The following is a 21,661-nucleotide window of genomic DNA, read 5'->3' as shown; positions in this document are numbered from 1 at the left end:
CCTACTTTCAAAATAAATGCAGCTTGCAGGGTATAAGACTCTCTCCTACTTGGTCTGATCCCAAAGGTGAAAGTTAATGAGATTCCTTTTGAGCTGAGTCTCATGCTTTAAGTGTGCTCAGGTCAGAAGTCCTCAAGAGAAGGCTCTGGGGAAACCTCAGGGCAGCCTTTCAGTACTTCAAGAAGGCCTCTAAAAAAAGATGAGGACAGTGTTTGTAGCAGGGCCTTTGGCAACAGAACAAGGGGAGATGATTTCAAACTGCAAGAGGGGTGATGGAGACTAGACCTAGACCCTGCCAATGAGGGTGGTGAGACACTTGCCCAGGTTGCCCAAAGAGATTGTAGGTGCTCCATCCCTGGGAACGTTCCAGGCCAGGTTGGATGGGACCCTGAGCAACCTGCTGTAGTTGCACATGTCCTTGATGACTGCAGAGGGGTTGGATTAGATGACCTTGAAAGGTCCCTTCCAACCCAAACTACTCCATTTCTACTTGGAGCAGTCTTAATTCTCCATGGGATGATTATTTCTGTATGTGGAGAGAGAAACAAACATCATAAGACTTTGGGAGTACCCTAACTCACAGCCTTGGGTTTTGTGGCTCATCTGCCAAGCTTTACTTGCTGCTGTGGCTGCAGGATGCTGGGCAGGAGACCCACGTTGGCCAGGACTGGCCTCAGTGGCTGGACCATGCTCTTTTTGTGTTGGTTACTGAATTGGGTCTAGAGTGGTGAGAGCTGGGCAAAGAAATGGCTTGTGAACTGTGCCTGCTCTGGGAGCAGTGCTGGTGGTGGGCAGGGAAATGCCCTCTCCACCCCAGGCAGCACTTGGAAGCACTCACCTTGAACAACATGATTAATGTTCCTGCAGGTGCCCCGGGCATTGGTTCCATCTCCAAAGGTCACTCTTTAAATAGGCCAGTGTAGCATTCAAGTAGCCCATCAGAGCCTGAGGAGCAGAGGACAGGCATCATGTGCTTCTTGGCAGCCTTGTGACTCTGGGTGTAGCTCCCCACACACCCTTAGCTCTGTGTGCACGAGGTGAGTCCCTAGCTTGACACCAGGCAAAAATCCAGAGCTGTCTGATGGCCAACTCTTTGTGTGCCATGGGTGTTCTGCTGGGGTCTAGCTCTCCATTCAGCTCCTTGGTGGAAGTGAGCAAACCCAGGGCTTTAAGAGACTCTACAGGTTATGCCACCCAAAGGTGGGATTTGAGGGAGCAGGAGGATGGTTCTTGATTCAGATGATTCAGTCCAAATCAAAACTCTTAGAACAGGGGAAAAAAAAACCCAAACAATGTTTTTACTGGAAAGTGTTGGATGCCTTTTAAATTCATTACTCCTCTCCTCATCTTCCCACCTTCTACTTCCAAGAGTCAAGGAAGCACAGCAGTAATGAGCTCTGCTATTTTCAGTCAAATAAAAGGTGGTTTTGTTTAAACAAAAAGCTGTTTAAGGGTAAAACAAAAAGTGTAAAAGGCATCTAACCGTGGCCAAAATGACCCACTCAGATTTCCTCACTTCTCTTTGCTGTGACTGGTGGGGAAAGGGCAGAAAGACCTGTAAGAAATGAGCAGCACTAGCTGTTCCTTCATGGCTGCATTCCTTCTGTCTGCAGACGGCTGCTGAAGAGTGAACTGGGATCCTTCATCACAGATTACTTTCAGGTAGTACAAGATTTGTTTGCTTTCTTGGGAGGTTTTGCTCTTTGCAGCTTTGGGAGTAATCCTATTTGTGGGGATATATAATAAATTAAGGCTAATAATATAATAAATCTGCCTTGGTGCTTAAGAAAAGCTGTTAGTAGCCTGAATTTTTAATGTAGATAGGATACTTTTTCATATATATTTATGTTTTTCCACCCTATTTCTCTAATATAAAGAATTCAGGAGTATTTTTTCTGCAGCAGGGCCCAGGAAAAGGGGAAGAGAAGAGCTAAGTGCTGTCTCTTCTGGAGGCAGGGGACTGGGGGGGAGGCAGAGAAGGAAGTCCCTATCAGCAGGATTTTTTTTTACGAAATCAATCTCAGGCTGTTTGCCTTTTAGTCCCACCAATGCAACCTGCCCAAAAAAAAAAAAAAGCCAAAGATGAAGGATGAGGGAAGACCTGACCAATAGCAAATGTGAATGAAGTGTTGTTGCCTTTTCCTGATACCATCCAGAGAGGCAGAGGTTCAAGTGGAACCACATGAAAGGGTGTTGGATGATTTTGAGGGAGCACTGCTGGCTGTTGGTGGGGTAAACTCTTCTGTGTGGTGTTGATTAAAAAGGAGGAGGAGGCTGCTGGAAACAAGAGGGTTTTCCTCCCCTTGAGTAAGAGAGAGAGAAAGGGGGAGAGAAAATTTCAGTACTTTCTGAAGTGGCTGATGCTGCTGGGTAATGAACAGCTTAGAAAGGGGAAAAAAAGAAGACTGGTGTTGTTTCCTACCAGTATTAGATTACATGACTTAAAAAAAATCCCCCATGCTGTGTTATCAAGCAATAAGCAGCCTCCTGCCTCAGGGGTAGCTTCATTTCACTTCCTCAGAGCCTCTCTGCACAAGTTATTTACTGGAAAGAGGTGGCTGCTGAATGCTGGAAGGTTTTCCTAGACCACGAGTGAGGTCTGGTGGCAACCCAGCAGCAAAGCTGTGAGCACACAGCACAGGGCACTTGGCTTCAGTGGAAACCTGCTCCTGCTTCTCCTGACTTCAGAACAAGCAACTGGAAGGCTGCAGTCAAATCCACGTGGTCAGTTGGAAGGTGAAAGGTCTTGGTCAGGTCCCTGGGTGTTGTGTTGGTGGGTGTGATGTGCAGAGCTGGGATGATCAGAAAACAGCCACAGGCAACTTCATGCACCCAGAAGTGTGAACAGAGCGTGGTCCCAGTGTGAGGTGCTGCTGGGTGACTGTTCTCTGCCTTGGGAAGGTCAGAGTGGGAGAAGGACCTGATCAGCAGCACCCTTTTCTGCAAAAGCAGGAGCAAACCTTGGGCTCTTCCACTCCAATGATGGAGACAGAACTTCAGGCACAGTGTGAGGCAGTGAGAAGTTACCCCTCAGGTAAACCAGGCTGCTGATTTGGCTGAAAAATAACTTAGAAAGGAACAAAACAAGTCTTCCCTCAATTCCTTTGACTTGTGCTCATCACCTCTGATGTGGAGGAGGTGCTGGGAGTGGGTGACCAGGAAGGGGAGTGGAGGGAAGTGCATCTTTTGGCACTGACCTCCTGCTCCACCTGGCCAAGCCCCCTGAAAAACTCTCCCCAGAGCCACGTTTCCTGTTCTCAGGCTAAAACAGATCCTGAAGGATCTGCTCTGCTCTGTAACCAGGCAGTCTGAGATGACCATCAACAATTAAACCAGCTAGCTGGATCAGGGGATATTTAAATGTGACAAATGGACTGAAATATTTCCATTTTTTATGCCACAACACTTGTGACAGGAGCCACTAAGATCATTTTTAAAATCACATTTCCTGCTGTTTTAGGAGTTGTGGCTGTTATGTGTCTTTTAAACATGTGTTATGTGTTGTAGGCACGTGTTAACATGTGTTATTACATGTCTTTTAGAGAAACACACACAATTTTTCTAACCACTGAATATTTAAGACTCAGGGCTGAGCTTTTCTAGTGAGACAAATCAACCACTGTCATCACCTCACGAGTCCTTTTCACCAGCACTTGTGCAGATGACCAGTTTGTGGCTCCTGAAGTTGCTGAAGGACTGTTTAGGGTAGGGATGGAGCTGGGACAAGCTTTCTCTGCTACCAAACCCATCATCCCAGCAGAGTTTTACCCACTCTGGGTTGTGTTGGAGAGAGAAATGTAATTCCTCCAAGTGTTGGGGTGGAATGTTTCATTCTGAAGGAGATTTATGTTTAGAAATCTGCTGCTTTAGCAACACTGTTCCATACACAAGCCATCCTCTTGGGTCAGAGTCTGAGGGTAATCTCCAGAGAGTTGGGTCTTGTAATATTTGCTGTGCTTTGCTGCATTCAGGGCAATGCTTCATGCTCCAGGTTTTCCAATCCTGGCTTTGCCCAGTAAAATTTGGTGGAAATTTTTGGAATATACCACCAGTGAGTGGTGATAAATGGATGCCTCATCTCTGTGCTTCTGCAGACAGCTTGAAACAAACCTTTGGAAAGGATGAAGTGTCTCTTTTCACTCGCTGGGGGCTTGTTCATCTTGAAACTCAGGGGGGGAAATTAGCAGTGGTAACTCTTCCACAGCTCACCACTTCAGCAGAACTAAAGCTGATGTTTTAAAGACTGGTTTATGCATCTTAGCTCCAAACTTGGCTCCTCCTGAGATGGAGAGACCTGCTCCCTCCCCAGGCACTGGAACCTCTCCCAGCACCACTGATGGAGAGAGCCAGAAGCTCTGAGTTGATGCCTTTCCAGCCTGATGTTCACTCTCCAGGCTGGCAGAGCTGTGTGGCAAGTGGACTGTGTTTCCTCCTTTAATCCCATGAGAGCTTTGATGTCTTCAAACCAGCAGAGAAGCTGTTACATAATTTGTAGCCTGCTGCAGTGGAGAACCACGGGAGGAGACAAGTCCTGACTCAGAATCAGGCCTAGCTTTCTGTCTGCAAAACCATAGAAACCACAATGTGCAAGCACCCATCTTGCTGGGGTGTGGAGCCAAGTCAGAAGAGCAAGGTGATAACACAGAGCTGTGAAAAGCAGCAGCAGCAGTGCTGAGGCAAGCCTGGATCCAAGCCAGGATGGATCTTCTCCTCTCACTGTAGGGGTCAGAAGTGGGGCTGGTGAACCTTCACATGGTCAGGGTTGCTCTCAGGTGGTGGTGTGAGGTGGGGACACACCTTCAAGTCCCTGCTGCTTGTCCTCCTAGGACTCCAGGCTATCCAGCAGCCCTTGTGATGCTTGCTCTCCTTTGGAAGGCTGCCTGGTAAAGCCATGCTGACAGCAGGAGGTGCCACATGCCCCTCTCTCCTGCTTGCTCCAACAGGAAAGCCTCATGCAGGTGACATTTCTTTCCTTGGTGGCAGGTTTCTACTTGGACCTGCTTTGCAGCCAGGCATGGAGATAGTTGTGCAGGGTGGTGGTTGAGTCAGCTGGGTAGAGGCAGCACTAGCTCTTCTCTGGCCAAGTGCTGTCTGGTACCTCTGCCAGGGGCTGCAGCAGCTCTGCTGCTGTGAGAGGGCAGAGAATTCACACACGTGTGGTTTGCAGAGCTCAGCTGTGTGTCTGCAGAGCTCTTTTGGGTCAAGCTGGTCTTCATCACTTGTTTTTCTCTCCTTGCTGGCTGGGAACCTCTACTCGTGTAGGTCTGCTGATTATTTCTGCTTCATCTGGCACTTTCTAGGACTGGGTTTTCATGGAGCAGCTCCAGAGACTGCATAGCAACTACCCAGCTCTGCTAGCCTGGGTGGTGTCACCCAGCAGCTCAGCCCCATCACCAGGAGCTGAGCAGAGGACCTGGTCTTTGGGAGCAATGCTCCAAACCCTGCCTGGTTGCTTCTGCTGAAGCTGGAGCCTGGGGTGAGAGGCCCTGCCCTGATTCAGCAAAGCTCCTGCCCCCAGTGGTGACTTCCCAGTGCAGAGCTGGGGGGAACGTGGGATTTTCCCAGAGCTGCTGCCTTGTGGTCTGGATGACAGCAGAGCTGCCTACTTGCTCTGCCTGGGCTGCTCTCCTTCTTACTCTCCCTGCCTTGCCTGATCTTTTTAAGTGGGCTTTCTATTTTTATCTATTTTGAGCAAAGCTGCCTCTAGAAGACTCATCTCAGGATGTTATTTCATGTTTGTCTTTCCATTTTTTCTCCATGGGGGATCAAAATGATCTCTCTGCTTCTGTCACCATCTCCCCTCTTTCTAGAGGGGGGGAAAAGAGGGATGCTCCAGGTCCAAAATGCTGCAGCTCACACAAATCTGTGTTTTGTAAACCACTGCCCAGAAGGAGGTGGGTGTTTGTGTGCAACTGGCAGCTAACTTTGTAAAAACAAGTTGCCAGGTAAGTTTGGGGGGTGGTTTTGTTCTCAGATGAACATCACATTGTCCAAGAAATGGTGGCTGTGCACCTCTAAAAGTGTGATGTGGTGCTGGAACATAAATGCAGCCCCCTCTTCTCAATTTCCCTCACAGAGGAGGGGAAGGGGAAATATCTGTGCCAGGAAAAAGAAGGAAAAATGAAAAGTGATTTTTTTTTTATGGAGCTTTGAATCTTGTCTTGCAAAACTCAAGGCATTTGGAAAATTACTTCAAGGCTTTCTCTTGGATGGACTCTTCAGTGGCATACCTGGAACACCCCTGGTGGTTTTCTGCCCTGAGAAAAGAAGCAGGGGGGTTCAACCTGTGAGAATTCACAAGCTGCCTTCTCTCTGCTGCCAAATCTCTCTCTCTCTCTCTCCAAATTTCTTGACTGCCTGCAGGGGGTTAACTCAGAGCTTTGTTTCTCTTCAGTGCTTCCAGCAGAGTCAGGGCAGGTTTGCAGCACCCACCCTGAGCCCCTGGTGGTGAGGACATCACCCTGGGCATCCAGGGAAAGCTGATTTTGGGGATGGAATGACCAACTGCTTCCCCAAGCACCCAATTCAGGCAGAAGGTGGCAGCTGAGCTTCTCCAGATCAATGCACCCTCAAGCCCACTTGGTGTGAGCCTTGATCTGCTCTTGCTTTTGCAAAGAAAAGGTTTATTCTTCCTCCAGGCTGGGTGCCTCTGTGTTGCTTCTGGCAACCAAGGGTGGAGCAGTAAAATGAGAGCTGTGATCTGATGCAGATCCTGCTGCTGCATTTATTAGATTATATTGATTTGGCAGGAAACCCTGTAGGGTTTTTTTTTAATCAAAATTTACCTGTCTGCCTTGATCTGAGGGGGTGGTGTTTGGGTTGGATCCTCTTCTAAGCCAGTGACTGTAGCAGAAAAGAGAGATAAGGAAAATTTCCAGCTATTTTTAAGGTAAGGAGAAGGGAAATGAGCTGTGGTTGCTTGTTTTGTTGCTGTTTTGGTTTTTTATTATTTAAAGTCTCCCACTTCCACAGGGAAAGGGAAAATCTGGGAGGATGGTTGAAACATCGGGAGTGACTACATTGACCTAAGCTGGATTTTTTTTTAAGAAACCTTAAGAATGAGATGATGCAATCTGTTTAGCACATGGAATTACTGATAATACATTCATGAGAGCATTATCAATTCTTGACTACAGGGTAATGATTAATAGATCTGTTTTTAATGGATAGGAACGTGCTTCCCATAAAAGTGCACAAATGCACAGTTTGTTTGCTGACATAGCTGTAAAATAATAATAAAAACCCCATCTCTGAAAGTAGAAAGCATCAGTAATACTCACTTATAAGCAAAGTAGCTAGAAAATTGTGTCCAGAGTGCTCAGGAAGTGTATGTAAATGAAAACCTAATGTTCTAGTGCAGATAGAGAAGGATTTTTTCTTGTTCTCTCAAAAAATACAGTAAGTGTGACACCCCCATATATGTGTGTATATAGTACTCTATATAAAGAGTTTAAAATGACACAGTATTAAAGCCTAGCTGTAAATTTTCCCTGCAGTAAATGAGAAATAATTACCTGGAGCTATAGGTTGCAAAATAACGAAGTACTTCATTAATAAACTGAAAGCATTTGGAAGGCTTAAAATGCAGAATGAAATCATTATTTTATTGTTCAGGCAGAAAAATATTCACTTTTTCCCCCCTCCTATTTTTTTCCCATTCCAGAATTCTTCTTCTTTCCTTTTTCACATTGTTTTTTTCCTGGAAAGTCTTTTGTTGTTGTTGTCACCCAGAGCCTGACAGATGCACTCATTTATTTCTGCTAGGAAAGGTCAAACTCTTGTGACTGGGATGGGAGGTTCAGATAATACTGTTCCACTCCCATGTCTCTCTCCTAACACACTGGTTTTGTTGTGTAATTAATTGAAAAAGAACCTAAATTCTGCATTATTTTGAGAGTAAATATTTCTGGGGTTGAATTGTGGGGGGGGGGAAAAAAAATGAGTGTGGAGCACTCAGAGTGAGAGCAGGTCTGGTGGTGGTGCTGGGAGAAAGTCCTACAGTGTGAGTAAGAGTTGGAGAACTGCATGTCAGGTGGGGAACATCTGCAAAACAACTGTTGGATGTTGATTTTCAACCTCAGAAAAGGCCAATGCATGTCTCTCTCCTCTCTTGGCAGAACCAGCTCCTGGCAAAAGGCTTGCTGTTCATAGAGGAGAAGGTGAAGCTGTGTGAAGGCAAGTAGAGCAAGAGGCTGCTTGTAGAAGGGGGTTCTGCTCTGCTGGTTGGTCAGATGAGGTGATTTGCACGTCTAGAAAGCACACAGCCCATTCTGGAGCTGTCTCAGGGTCACATCACCTTCCAGGAGCCAGGCTGCACCCAGGGGATGGTGAGAGCAGGGCCCTGAGTCTCCTGTGGCAGCTGAAGAGCTCAGAGCTGTTCTAGGCTGGACGTGGATCCTCCTGAGCTGCCTTCTGCCTTTTGTTTCTCAGTGCCACTTGCAGCTCAATGCAAGGTTCTTTTTTTTGGTTTTTTTGGGGGGGATTTTGGGTCCTCTGTCTTGCTTTTGAGAGCTGAGCTAACAAGCTGGGTGTCGATTCAAAGGAAAAAGTCACTTGGGTGGGAATGAAATCCTTAAGGAAAGAAGCTGATCCCCCCTGAAGTTCTGTTGAGAGTGCTGGGGTGCAGACACTTGGTTCTGCAGAGCCTGGGGCTGGAGGCCAGCCTGGCACAGCAGCTCTGGGTTGGCTGTGGGGTCAACCACAGCTATTGAGAGCTCTCAGTCAAGCAGAGAGAGCTCTGGAGCACACATCTTTATTCCAAAGCAGGCTGCTGTCTGGTCTGACCCACTTCTGTGGCCTGCATCAAGATCCCTTGCTAATCACCAGCCTGCTGTATCTGGGGCATTAAATGCCAACAGACACTTAACAGCTCTTCTCATTGTTGGTGCTGGATTCCTCTTCACCAAGTGACTTCTCCCCCTGCCCAGCAGGCTGGAGGGCTCAGACCCTGGAGGAGCTGTTGCCAACCTCCTGCTTGGTGCATCCTTTGGCACTGGCCCTGTAAGGGGAGAAAAGAGGCAGATTGGTGCATTTTCCTCAGTGTGGGTGCCCACCCTGCTGCTGCCAGCTCTGCAGGATGAGTGCTGTTGCAGCTCATCCTAGGTTTTGGTTTCTTCATGTGTATAAAATGATATAAACATAGTTATCTAAGCATTATGAAAAATTGAGTCCCAGTCTGAGAGCTGCCTGGGAGTCATTTGCAGCTGCTCAAAGTATTTTGTCCCCAGTTTGAAGTGGCACTGGGGCCACTTTGCCCCACAGGCTGGCATCTCTGCAGGGGCTGACTCATGGGTGCATCCTTCTCTCATCATGTGTAGGCTTGGGGCAGCTCTTGTGGTCCCAGCAAGGAGAACTTCTTGTAATTTGACTGTCCCACTACTCAGTCTTGGACTAACGTTCCTGCTGCAGGGCATGGCAATGTTTTATTCTATTTTTCAAATCCCAGCCTCTTCTTTTAACGTGCTTTTTCTTTATGCTGTCTGTCAGAAGCTCTTTCAATGCCTGGAGGGTTTGTTGTCTTGAAGAAACAAACCATTCCCCCTTCCCCTTCAGAAGGAGAAGAGATCAATGACATTTCTTTCTGGCTCCATGCACCAAAGCGTGGCAGTCCTGGGGAGGGAAGGGTCTGAACATGGACTTAGCCTCTTTCCTCTTGTCTTTTTCACTTTCCAGTTGGCAGTTTCTGGTAGTGGGCAGCTATGGGCAGCGTGTTGGGTAGGTCCTCATCTTCCTGCAGGTCCAGATTAGAAGCCAGTGTTGTACCTGAGGTGGTGAAGCCTCCCTCTGAACCCCCCTCTGCTTGTCAGTGATCTCTCTGCTCAAGAGGAACCCTCTGCAGGGTCTAGTCCTGCTCTCTGGCCATGTCCTGAGCAGCACAACCCATGGGCAAGCACAGGGGAAGCCTGTGTGGAAGCCTCCAGATAGGAAAGGCATTCAGTGCACAGTGCTAAGGCTCCTCTGAGTTGTAGTTTGACACATTCCAGTTCTAGTGACCTTGAGGGAGAGCCTTCAAAGCTGTCTTGAGCAGCTCTCTTCTTCTACTGCTTGTGCTCCAGCGTGGAGCTCTGTGGAAGGTACCCTGGAAATCTCCTTGGCCTGGGTCTGTACATGCACCTGAAGATTCTGGGGAATGGACCTAAAACTTGAAAAAAACCTTGCAAACCTTTGGGATGGGAGAGGTTGGGGCCAGCTGCTAAGGAGCACAGCTCTGTAAGCCAAGCCTATGAGCATAAATCATGTCTATGTGAATGATTACATTCAGGAAAGCATTTTGTTGGTTAATAATAGGCCTTGGACCACAGTTGTGTCCATCATGGGATTGACCAGTTGCATAATTTAGTCTGCCTTCCTTTTAAATCCAGAGTTCAGCTTTGGCTTAGCTGAGTGATGTCCAACCACAGTTGTGTCCATCATGGGATTGAGTCTGCCTTCCTTTTAAATCCAGATTTCAGCTTAGCTGAGTGATGTCCTTGGGATTGACCAGTTGCATAATTTAGTCTGCCTTCCTTTTAAATCCAGAGTTCAGCTTTGGCTTAGCTGAGTGATGTCCAGTTTGGGACAGAAACTGTGAATATGAAGGGTGGGTTTGTAGCTCTTCTTTGGGGAATTAGAGCAGTGGGGAAATGCAGCTTGATTTCAGAGTCCCTGCCACTAACCCTCTTGCCTCCCCTTGCTCTGTGTTCGTAGGTGAGGATCGCATGGATGTCCTGGCTGAAATCTGGGATCACTATTTTACAGAGACCCTTCCTACACTCCAGGCAATATTCTACCCAGTCCAGGTACTCCTAACTCCTCCTCCTCCAGTCCTCAGGCAGGGGAGGCAATGGAACTGCAGTGCCTGCTCGTGGCAGCATCTTTTGGCCAGTGGCTGAACAGGTCTGAAAACCCTCACACTAAATCTGGGAGGATGTTGCCCAAGTGAGCATTAACTGTGTAAGGACTGCTGAAATCTCCTGGGCAAGCACAGGGCTTTGGGCTGAGTTTATTCCCTTTTTTTTCCTACCCTCTGTTCTTAGCTGAGCTTGAACACTGAGACTTGTTGGACTGTACCTTGTCCAGACTGAAGCTCTGGGCCTCTTGCCTTTCTGGTTCTTCCTCTTTTAACCCCCTGGCACTGCTGGTGCAGATGACAACACTGACAGCTTGTCCTCACAGATCTGAAGACCAACTCAGGAGCAGCTTGAACACTGAGACTTGTTGGACTGTACCTTGTCCAGACTGAAGCTCTGGGCCTCTTGTATTCCTGGTTCTTCCTCTTTTAACCCCCTGGCACTGCTGGTGCAGATGACAACACTGACAGCTTGTCCTCACAGGGACAGATCTGAAGACCAGCTCAGGAGCAAAAGTGTTTAACTCACCCTAAGGACTTTTGGAGGGTTTATCTCCCAGTTGTGCTTTTAGAAAATACCCTGTTAGGGGTTTTTAAGCTTTAATAAGGGGTCAGGTAAATCTGTGGGTAGAGGATGAATTAACACCATTATGTAAGACCTGCTTAGAGTGAGTATTTGGAAAGCTGAGTATCCCATCAGAAGTGTTGAGCTGTATGTTTTTTCTTCATGGAGTTTTACTCAGTGTTTCCATCTGAGCAGTTTAATTATCTCTCCAGCCTATTTTGATCTTCTCTTCCATGAGAGGAAAAGAAAAACATCCCTCCTGAGGAGTTCTTGGAATTGCTAACCTCCTCCTCCTGATTTTTGCCTCTTCCACCAGACATACTTTCCAGAGCTTGTTAAAATTCATTTTCCCTTGTATTGTTTGAAAGGCAGCAGGAAAAGCTCAAAGGTTGCCCTGTCCCTCTAATCCTATTAAAGCTGGCATTTCCTAAAAGAGGAAGGACTTCTCCAAAGACAGACACTAACCTTTCTACTGTGTTTATTTTTATTCTCCCCTTGCTGCAGATGCTGGAAGGTAGGTGTTTGGCAGGGAAAACTGCACAATCCTCATTCTTTGAAAGCCCTTCCTCACCCCATTTGTCTTGTCACACTGTCTGAGTCCCTCCAAATCATCTCAGAGAGGCTGTGAAGTCAGGGAAGCGTTGCCATGTGAGGGCTGAGGAACTGAAAGATGACAGAGAGGCTACTTCAAGCTTTGTAGGCACCAAAGTCCTACCTGAGTGTCTGGATTTAAGCTGCCTAAATACCTCCAAAAACTTGCCTCTGGGTAAGCTGCTCTTGGCTATGACAGAGAGAGCTGGTGGTGCATCAAGAAATCAGCCACTGCTCTTATCCCAGGCCAGTGGCCTAATAACAGGCTGGGGTTTTTTCCTAGAAATAGGGAACTGTGTGTGGCTGTTTCTATGCTGTGTCACCACACATGAAGAGCCCTTGCCTAGCAGATCTCTTTGACCCAGCTGTGGTAGGTGGGAAAGTCAGTTTGGTGTTGGTTCCCCAGCCCAGCAGCAAATGTCAGCGTGGTTATTGAGTGGTGCTTGAAGGGAGTAACTGGATTTAACTTCCTACCTCAGCTCAGTTTCAAGCCGTGGCAGAAAGATGACCTTTAAGCAGCCAAGCTGGTTAAATTGCTGCACAGAGGGAAGCTGTAAACAGCTCACTGGCTCTGGTGGAGTCACAGCTGTCCATGTATCTGCTTGGGGTGGAAAAGGAGCAGCAAATCTGGCTGGGTTTGGCACAGCGAGAGGTTTGCATTTTGAAATGGGGGATGGAGTTCATGGGACTAAATGGCATGGCAGAAATAAAAGGGGTGCAGCTGCTGGGGTAGAGTTTAGAGATAAACTATATTCTTTTCTACACCACCCTGCTTCTGGATGTGCAGCAAAGGTCTGAGCCAGCAGAGTGCTTTTGTTCTGGCCAAGCTGCCCTCCAGACTATTGGCTTTATGTTGGACTTACGTATCGATGATGCTGTTAATTATGGCATTAAACTCATTACAGAGTAATGATTAACCACTGTTAATGACTTCCAGCTAAATATTTGCCATGTTGAGTGTGTTAGGGAGACCATGAAACGGTTTCCAAGCAGACTCTGGGGCAGAGATTAACGTGCTGGGAAGGAGGAGGGAAACTCTTCAGGCTGGGAAGGGCTTGGGAAGAAAATTCCTGTTCTGAAGCTGCAGTGGGGCAGGAGAAAATCACTCAGGCATGAAACACAGCAGAGGGAGAGGCAGCAACACCTGAATGCCAAGTGGAGCCCAACTGTGATTAAATATGCTGAGAATTATGACAACATCTTCCTCTGTTTAGCCTTGATCCCACTTGTGATCTTGCTGTAAAGAGGGAACTGGGAGGGACTTGCAAAGCTGTTGGGTTTTTAAGTGGCTTCCCTCTGAACACAGTGGCACCTCAGATGAAGTGTTGCTCCTCTCAGAGTGTGTGTGGGGCAGACTGGGAGGGAAGGGATGGAAGAGCACCATGAATCCTCAACCAGAGCAGACAGGGGGGGGCTCTGCCCCAGCAGCAATGGGCTGGACAGACCCTTTCTGCCTGGGTGCTGGTGTGATGCTCCAGTGTCCCTTGGCCAACTCTGGGATTTTGCCTTCTGTGCTTTCTTCAGGGTCAGGAGCTGACTATCCGTCAGATGGCTCTTCTTGGCTTCAGGGACTTGGTCTTGCTGAAAGTGAAGTTGGAAGACATCCTTCCTCTGGTCCAGACAAAGCTCCCAGCTTCCATTGTCCAGATGCTCTTGATTCTGCAGGTGGGCAGCTCCTGGGCATCTTCATCTGACTCCACTTGGGTATCTCCACCTCCCTGAGCTGATAGAGGCTCTGGAAAGCAGAGTGGGGAGGGCAGAGGGTGTGCTGAAGAAGTTGTGTGCTCATTTGGGAGCAGTAAATCTAGAGAGAAGAGCTGAGTTTTAACTGACCTGAGGTCTCCTGGGAACAGGTAGGGATGTGGCCATGCAAGGGCACCTTGGTATGTCATCTCCCCACCTAGGAAGGTTCTTTTTTCACATCCTTCATCTCCCAGCTTCTCTGAATGCCTTTTTGGGCCCCAGTTCTGGTTTCTCAGCTTGGCAATGAGAGAGATTCTCCACCACAGTGGTCTGTGGAGTTTGGAGAAGCTGTAGCTGCCCCAGGCCAGCACCTTGGCTGGCTGGGCTGCTGAGCAGTGCCCACCAGCAGAGGAGGAAAACCTTTTGGCAGCAGGCAAGATGCTATACACCTTCCAAAGGCCTCTCCCAAGAGACCCAGACCTGCTGTGAGGACTGTCCCCTTTGTCCAGACCTCAAAAGAATGCTTTTTCCAGGCATGCCCAATGCAGCCAAGCACACCAACTCTTTTATCTTTATATGGCCCAGCTTGACAGTCCTGCAGGACACCATGTGAGAGGTGGCTCTTTGGATTCCTCTCACTTCTAAGGTAGATTGGAGAAGAAACATGATGAGTGGTGGGGAATGAAACTTTCTGGAGCTCTATCAAACCTGTGAAGCAGCTAAGCTGGTATTTGTGTGAGCTCCCACTGATGCAGAGTGTAACAGCAGGAGATGCTGAAAGTTAGCTCCATTTCCCTCAGATATTTTAGTAAAGGAATCCTGAGGGCAAAGAGGGTCTTGGAGCAACCCCTCTGAGAGAGAAAAATTCACTGGGGCTGGTCAGGAAGTCAGGTCTGTAAATGGTTCTATTTATTGGTGGTTATAATTGCAGATCCTCAGCCTTGATCATACCTTGTACCTTCCTAAAACTCACTGGGGCTGGTCAGGAAGTCAGGTCTGTCAATGGTTTTCCACAGTGATCTAATTCCCTGGTGGAATTAGATCACTGTGGTTCTATTTATTGGTGGTTATAGTTGCAGATCCTCAGCCTTGATCATACCTTGTACCTTCCTATGCCTTGGGCAGGAACAGAAGGACATCTAGCTACTCAATGTCCACAGGGTTATGGCTGTGACTTGGCCAGAGAGGTTGACCTGAGTGGCCCCTGAACCTCCATTTGGGCTTATTGGCTGTCCTCCTCCCCATGCTCCACTGCAGAGATAGGACAGACCCCAGGCTTTACTCAAAAAACCTTACTCACAACTCCCTCAGAGTAATTTAGACTCTTTATTCTTGAATTTCAGAGTGTCCACGAGCCTACAGGCCCCAGTGAGGGCTACCTCCAGCTGGAAGAGCTAGTCAAGCAGGTGGTATCACCATACTTGGGGCTGTGTGAGGACCACAGCTTCCCTGGGAGCTCCTGCTTGCTGGGTAAGATGTGCAGCAGACAGAGGCTCCTCTTGGGTTGGTTAGTGTGAGGCAGTGCACATCTCTGCTGGGAAAGGAGACTGGCTGACTCCATGAGAGACAGGAAACAAAGCCTAAAACACCCTCCAGATGGTCCTGATACATTTTGGAACACAGAATTTTGTGATGGGGCTTTTGTCACCCTGGTAAGAGACTGCACATGAGCTTTTGCTTCCTGCTCTCCAGCCAGCTTTGGTTCCCAACCAGCCTTCCCAACCAGCACAAGTCTTGGATGCTTGAGGAGGGATTAGAGGGTTTCTTTTGTGGAGTCTTCCTTCCATCTAAGGACTCTGTTTTAAAAAAAATAAGATTAAAAAGTAAAAAAAATGTGTGGTTAAACTGAATAAATGGGTGAAGGTGAAAGAACTTCTCCATGTGACCAGCCAGAAGAGGTTGGCTAGCTAAGGGATGGGTGTGGGGATGGTTTGAGGGGTAGCTGCCTGACCTGTACTGAAATTTTGAACCATCCTGGATTTCTGCCAGCTGAAAAAGGCATTTAGTGCCATTATAAAAAAAAAAAAATCACATAAACTGGCCTTGTAAAATTTCTGTGCCCTCAAATCATGGTATTTACTTTGATTTTAGCTGTGCTTTATTCATGTTCCTATCCAAGGTGGCCTTTTGCCCTTGCTCCACCCCGTGCTGACTGGGAGAAGGGAAGGAACGTGTGGGTTTTATTACAGGAGGGTGAGGGCAGAGCAGCACGTTCCTGCAGAGCATCTTGGTGTTGTCAGAGTGCTGCTGTGCCTTTTCCTTCATTTCTTGTCTTTTCCTGAACTCCCACTTCTCACAAAGGGGGTTGGTAGAGGACATTCTCCCCCCTTATTGCTCTTGTCACCACCCTTCTTGCTTTGCCCACTTCTGATTTGAGTTTGCCTGCCAAAAGTGCCTTAAAAACACCTCCCAGTTTGTGTTCCTGGCTGTAACACCCCAAAAGAGAAATAAAACTTCAAGTTGAACTATGCATGGCAGCTCCCTTTAGAGACTGTGTTTGGTGGCCAAGGAAGTGAAGGGGGAAAAGTAAAGCACTAAAGGAATATTCAGACTTTAACCTAGTTGTTGCCCAATTCTCCTCATAAAAGAGTTGAATTTTATTGCTCAGAAATAAGCTGGGGATATTTTTTTTTCCCCAAAAGAGCAAGGTCTCAACGCCCTCCAATATTACAGCCTGCTGTGGCTCGAGCTGCAGATGACACCTAGAGAATATTCACCCTAATTGGCCTCAAAAATTAATTGCACATACTCTTATGAACGATTTTGGATACGTGTATTGCTGGCAGCAGTGGATGAAGGGTGGGCACAGCCTGGCTGCTGCCAGTGGTGGAGTTTTGGCTGCTCACCCATTCCTCCCTGCAACAATACAGTTTGTTTTCTGCTTTATCTTTCTGATGCAAGCTTCCAAAACTCTTTTTTATAACCCTCAGTGAGGAGTGTTTTGCTCTGCATTTGGTGATGCTCCCTCTTAGGCTCTGCAGTCTCAGGGGAAATATTTTCTGTGGTTTAAAGGCTTCTGACTGTAGGAAATGAGACCTGGCCCTTCAAGGGATCTGTTGAGGATCAGAGAGGTGGGGAATAGCTGCAGCTCAGGTCCTTGCTCACTGTTTCTCTGGGGACTGGTGCCACTTTGGTGTCACTGATTTTGGTGAGAGCTCCTACTCGGTCCTCACCACCCTGGGCAAGAGAGGAGACCCTCATGGTGCTGAAGAGAGTCCCTTTGCTGCACTCGTTTCCCTTGGGCTCTCTTCTCTCACAGGATGGGAGACATCCCCTAGCTGGGGGAGAGACAGATCCCCTCCCCAACCCCCAGCAGCAGCAGCTGGGTGCCCTGTTCCCCGAGGCCAGCCTGGCGCTCGGGGCGATGCTTTGCCCGCGCCCCCTCGACTCTTCCTTCTTCCTTTTTCCCTTCCAGAGAGAAGATACTCCAGGTCCTGGTGCAAGCCTGGGGTGCTGACCTACCCCTCCCAGGTGGTGGGCAGCCGGCAGCCCAGCGAGCTGGCCCTGAGCCCTCTGGCAGAGCAGGAGGGGGAGGCAAGTGCGGCAGCATCCGTCGCCACACGGTGGCCAACGCTCACTCGGACCTTCAGCTCCTGGCCATGGCCTCCAGGATGCACACGGGGATGGTGGTGGAGGAGCAGGACAGCACCGACCAGTGCCTCCTCCTCCAGCCCAGTTTGAACCACAGGCAGTGCTCCAGCGAGCCCAGTATAGCCGAGGGGCCGGAGGCGGGCACGGCAGCCGGCAGGGAGGAGCCCGCGGAGCTGAGCTGCACCTCGGTCAGCTAGGACAGGTCCTGCTCCAGAGGGGAGAACTGTCATCCCTGCTGGGGGAAAAGGAGAGAAACTCCAGCCTGGCTTTGACATGGCCTCGTGGGATCTGCTCTCTCGTGGGGAAAGCTCTCTAGACTGTGGTTTCTGGCCTGTCTGGAGTCGGTGTTGGAGGTACCAGGCTGCTCCCCGAGGAGCCACGCAGGTTTTGCTGTTACACAGACCACCTTCTGCAAGCTCTTCCTCTGCCAGTCCAGAGCCTTTGGCCTCAGGTGTCCTTCCACAAACCAGCCTCTTCCTACTTTTCCCCTTCCTGCCCAGCATCCTGCTGCTGGTGTGCTCTTTGTTCCTGCAGCAGGGAGCTCTGTGCTGCATGTCCTGGGGTGGTGGTGGCTGAGGGCTGCGTGTTTCTCCTCCAGAGCTGAACTCAGGGATGAAACCATTTGTATCCTGCAGAGAGACCTGCTCAGGTGGCTGGTGAGAAAAGGAGATCCCTCACTTCGCTTCCCATGGGCATGGATGAAAATCCCAATCCAAACAAAAACAGTTTGGTTTGGTTTGGGGTTTATTTTTCCCCCCAGAACTGAAGAGGACTGAGTGAGTCCCAGCTGAGTACTTCATATGTGCCTTATCTGATGGCAGTCAGACCTTTAGGGGTGCTGGTGTAAACTGGGTGCAGAAGATAACCCTGAGCAGCCTGGCTTTGGGCATCCACTCTCAAAGTTTCAATGGTGGTAGGACTACAAGGAAAGGAGAAATCTAAATTCCTTTGGGAAGAGGATGCTGGGCAGAGGCTGCACTTGTGCAGGAGACCTAAAGGTGCTTCTCAACGCTGGGCTGTCGTGGTTCCAGGCAGGAGGTGACAAACAGGATTTCACCCTTGGGCTGCTGGGGTACTTTTAGCACTGGTAGTTTTTGTGAGACCAAAGAGAAGCTGTGGGGTGTAGGGAGGAGTCTTGTCTTGGGAGTGTATTCTTGGAGCACTCCTGACCTCCAGTGGTGTCTGACTCAGTGCAGTGTTGCTGTCAAGATGGAGCAAGGGCTCTGTGCAGGCTTGGGGTTTGATTTTTATCTTGGAGATGAGGAGCAGGTCTGGTTGGAGAGGGTCTCTGGCAGGCACTGCAGTGTCTCCTTTGTAGCATCACCTGGAACTCCACTGCTGCTTCTGTGGGAGGAGAACTGAGCTGTGCAGGCAGGCCCCTGGGGTGCTCTGGGCAGATTTGCAAGTGGAATGACAAGCTTAGAGGTGAACTGGAATGCTGCCTTAAAATGTCAAACCCCATAAAAACAGGGGTAGAACACCACCACCACTTGAATCCAGTCCCTGTGGTCATGTAAATCTGGTAAATAAACCTGTCTTGACAAGGAAAGAGAAGGTTAGGAGGAGCCTTCAGGATGGTTTTTGTGTGCTGTGATGTTAGCAGCAGAATTTACCCCACTTCTCCACTTCTCCACTGGCTGGTTCCAGGATAAATTGCCCTCCTAGTCATAACTAAGCTGGGCTAGTGAGTCCAAGTTGTTGTCACCTGCCCTGGGGTGGCCACAGATTGTGGAGGAGCTTCAGAGTGTCTGTGGGGACAGCCAAGGGCTCACCTTGGCACGGTCCCTCCAGCACGGGGCAGCTGGTGGCACCCTGCTCCCAAGGGATCCCTGTGGCCCCCTGCAGTGAGTTAAAACTTTCTCTTTAGAGAGAAGGAAGCAAACTTTACAAGTGTTCTTATAGAACGTGAGTAGCTGTTGCCTGTGACACTTTCCTGGAGAACCACAGTGGGGCAGAGAGCTGGGAAGAGCCTGAAGAACTTTGGTGAGGTATCACTTGCCTGCAGACTAGGACTGCATTTGGTCTTAAGCATATTCTGAGGCAGATGGTAGGAAGAGAATTCTTTCAAAATGCTGATTATTAAAAGTCAGACCCTTTAGAAATCTAGAAAATGTGGTTGCAAGTGGAGAAGCAACCAAAAAATTGCTATAATTTTGTCAGACATCATCCATTGAGATTTCTTGATTTTCATTTTCCAGACTTCTGTCAAATTCCAATACAATATAAATCTTTCTTTCAGTAAAGAAAAAATTGAACACTTTGCTTGGGCTGGGAGAGGAGGAGGGGCTGGGTTTTGTTTTATTTTAAATTTTTTTTCTTATTTTAAAAGAAATGTGGGTTTAGGTTCTTTTCTTTTTTCCTCCAAGCAGTCCTTCAAGCCATGGTAATATTAAAAGGTTTTCAATAGCTGCTTGTTACCAGTCAGGAAAGAGAAATAACCCATTGTCTGTTGATGTCTTTTCAAGCCAGAAAGGAAACTGTGATAGAGACAAGAATTAGTGTCAAAGGGTTTGAAAATAGAGAGTGAATCCCCCTGTGAAGCTGTTAATGGTACTTCTAACCTTGGGCAATGCTGCTCCTGGTGTAGCCAGGAGAAAGGGAAAGGGCTGTTCTCACCTTCCTCATCACCCAGTCCCCATGTTTGTTAAACTAGAGCCATCTACCTGTCCCTGAGTGCTACCTGATGATGCCCTTAATGATCCAGTGCTTGCATTGAAGGTTACACTGCCAGCAGCAGCACGTGGCAACTTCTTTATTGTTAAATTATTTGTGTAATAGCAATGCTGAGCAAGGTAGAACAATCTTGGTCAGTGCTACGTGCCTGGATTTCATGTACAACTTTTGATTTTTTTAGGGAGAAAAGAAAAGAAGTCATTTTTTTTCAGGGACATTGTTTTATTCAGAGACTAAATTTTGATGCTGCAGGTTGTCTCATGTGAGTTGTTTGCCTGAAGAGCTGTTTAATGAGTCAATATAATCTGTAAACCTCCTTCAGGAGTTCTGTGTCATGTTAAAGGCTTTGTTATAACCCCACACAAGCTGTCTCAGTTTTTTCAGAGGCCATGAAATAGATTGCTCTCCACCTTAAAGCCATGGCAGCATTAAATATTTGTGTGTTGCTTGTCTGGAATCAGATCTGGAGAAGTCACAGAAAATAAGGAAGTTTGGTTCTTCAGTCCCCTGAATTTCATTGTGGAAATTTTATCATTTCCCCTGGATGAATGGTAAATTCATTTCCATTATAAGCATATAAAAAATAATAAAACATGTGAATTGGCTTGATCTGCTTGAAAGGGTTTGTGGATTATTGCTCCCTGCCCCATGAGGGACTTCTTGTCAGCTCACTGACCATGGGAACGTTGGCACAGCACGTCTGGGAGCAGCTGGAGGTGACTGTTGGTGTTCCACTGGTGTTGGTGTCCCACGGGAGTCTGAGTCGTGCACAGCCAGTGAATAAATGGTCAGATTTTCTTTCTCAGTTGCTGGCAATACACTGAACAGGCTGGTGCTCCAACAGTGAGGACAACATGGACATTCTATTGCTGGAAACAATGTCAAATGCTTCAAAAATACAATTTATGAAAGTATTAAGTTCTAGATCACCTCCTTTCCAGCCCACACTCAGAGTAATCCTGAAGGAGGGTTGTCCTATGGATGATGTCCTCAGCCAGGTAAGAAGGTCCCTCCTGATGGGTTTTCACCCTGGGCCTGGCCAGCCTCGGGTGGGGACTGCTGAGGAGATGACCACCAGGTTGCCCCCACCTTCCACATCAACTTGGAGGTGGGGCCAGCAGCCTCCTCTGTAAAAAGCCAACTCTGCTGCCAGTGGGGTTGGGAGCTTTGAGGGGTTCTGGTTCTTCAGAGAGCTCTCAGACTCCTCATGGGGAGTCTTCTCCCTTCTTCTTTCACTTCTCTCTCCTCTCCTTTTTCTCATCTCCCTTCTCTTCTCCCCCTTTCCCATGTCCCTTCCTCTTCTCTTTCTCATCTTCCTCCTCCTCTCCCCTCTTTTCTTTCCTCTCCACTCTTCTCCTCTTTTCCCTCTGCCTCCTCTTCTCATCCCCCCCTTCCCCCTCTCCTCTTTCCTTTACTATGTCTCTTCCTCTTCTCCTTTCCTCCCTCTTTCCCCCTCCTTCCTCTTCTGTTTCTCCTCTCTGCTTTCCCCTGTCCCTACTCTTGTTTCTGCCCTCTTCTCCTCTTCCCCCCCTTCCCCTCTCCTCTTCTTTCCTCTCTCCCTCCCCTCTCCTCTCTTTCCCCCCCTTTCTCCTCTCCCCTCCTCTTCTTTCCCATCTCCCCATCTCTACTTCCCCTCTCTCCTCTTCTTTCTTTTCTGCTCCTCTTCTCTTCCCCCCTTTTCCCTCTCCCCTCCTCTTTCTCCTGCCCCTTCCTCTTCTCTTTCCTGTCTT

General features: G+C 48.3%; 1 protein-coding gene across 1 annotated transcript in view; it reads left to right on the top strand.

Annotated features, from left to right (window-relative positions):
- PRR5L (proline rich 5 like) overlaps positions 1-17,455 on the top strand; it is a 19,419-nt gene extending 1,964 nt beyond the window's left edge. Inside the window, 7 exon segments of the mRNA XM_008939985.1 lie at positions 1,614-1,662; positions 8,118-8,175; positions 10,687-10,778; positions 13,509-13,649; positions 15,011-15,137; positions 17,083-17,199; positions 17,202-17,455. Coding sequence (XP_008938233.1) covers positions 1,614-1,662; positions 8,118-8,175; positions 10,687-10,778; positions 13,509-13,649; positions 15,011-15,137; positions 17,083-17,199; positions 17,202-17,455 — 838 coding nt within the window.
- The last annotated feature ends 4,206 nt before the right edge of the window (positions 17,456-21,661 follow it).

The sequence above is a fragment of the Merops nubicus genome, unplaced genomic scaffold (assembly GCF_000691845.1).
Source record: "Merops nubicus isolate BGI_N331 unplaced genomic scaffold, ASM69184v1 scaffold9075, whole genome shotgun sequence".
Taxonomy (NCBI): domain Eukaryota; kingdom Metazoa; phylum Chordata; class Aves; order Coraciiformes; family Meropidae; genus Merops; species Merops nubicus.
Note: the sequence above shows the minus strand (reverse complement) of the source record. Positions and strands in the feature narration are given on the sequence as shown.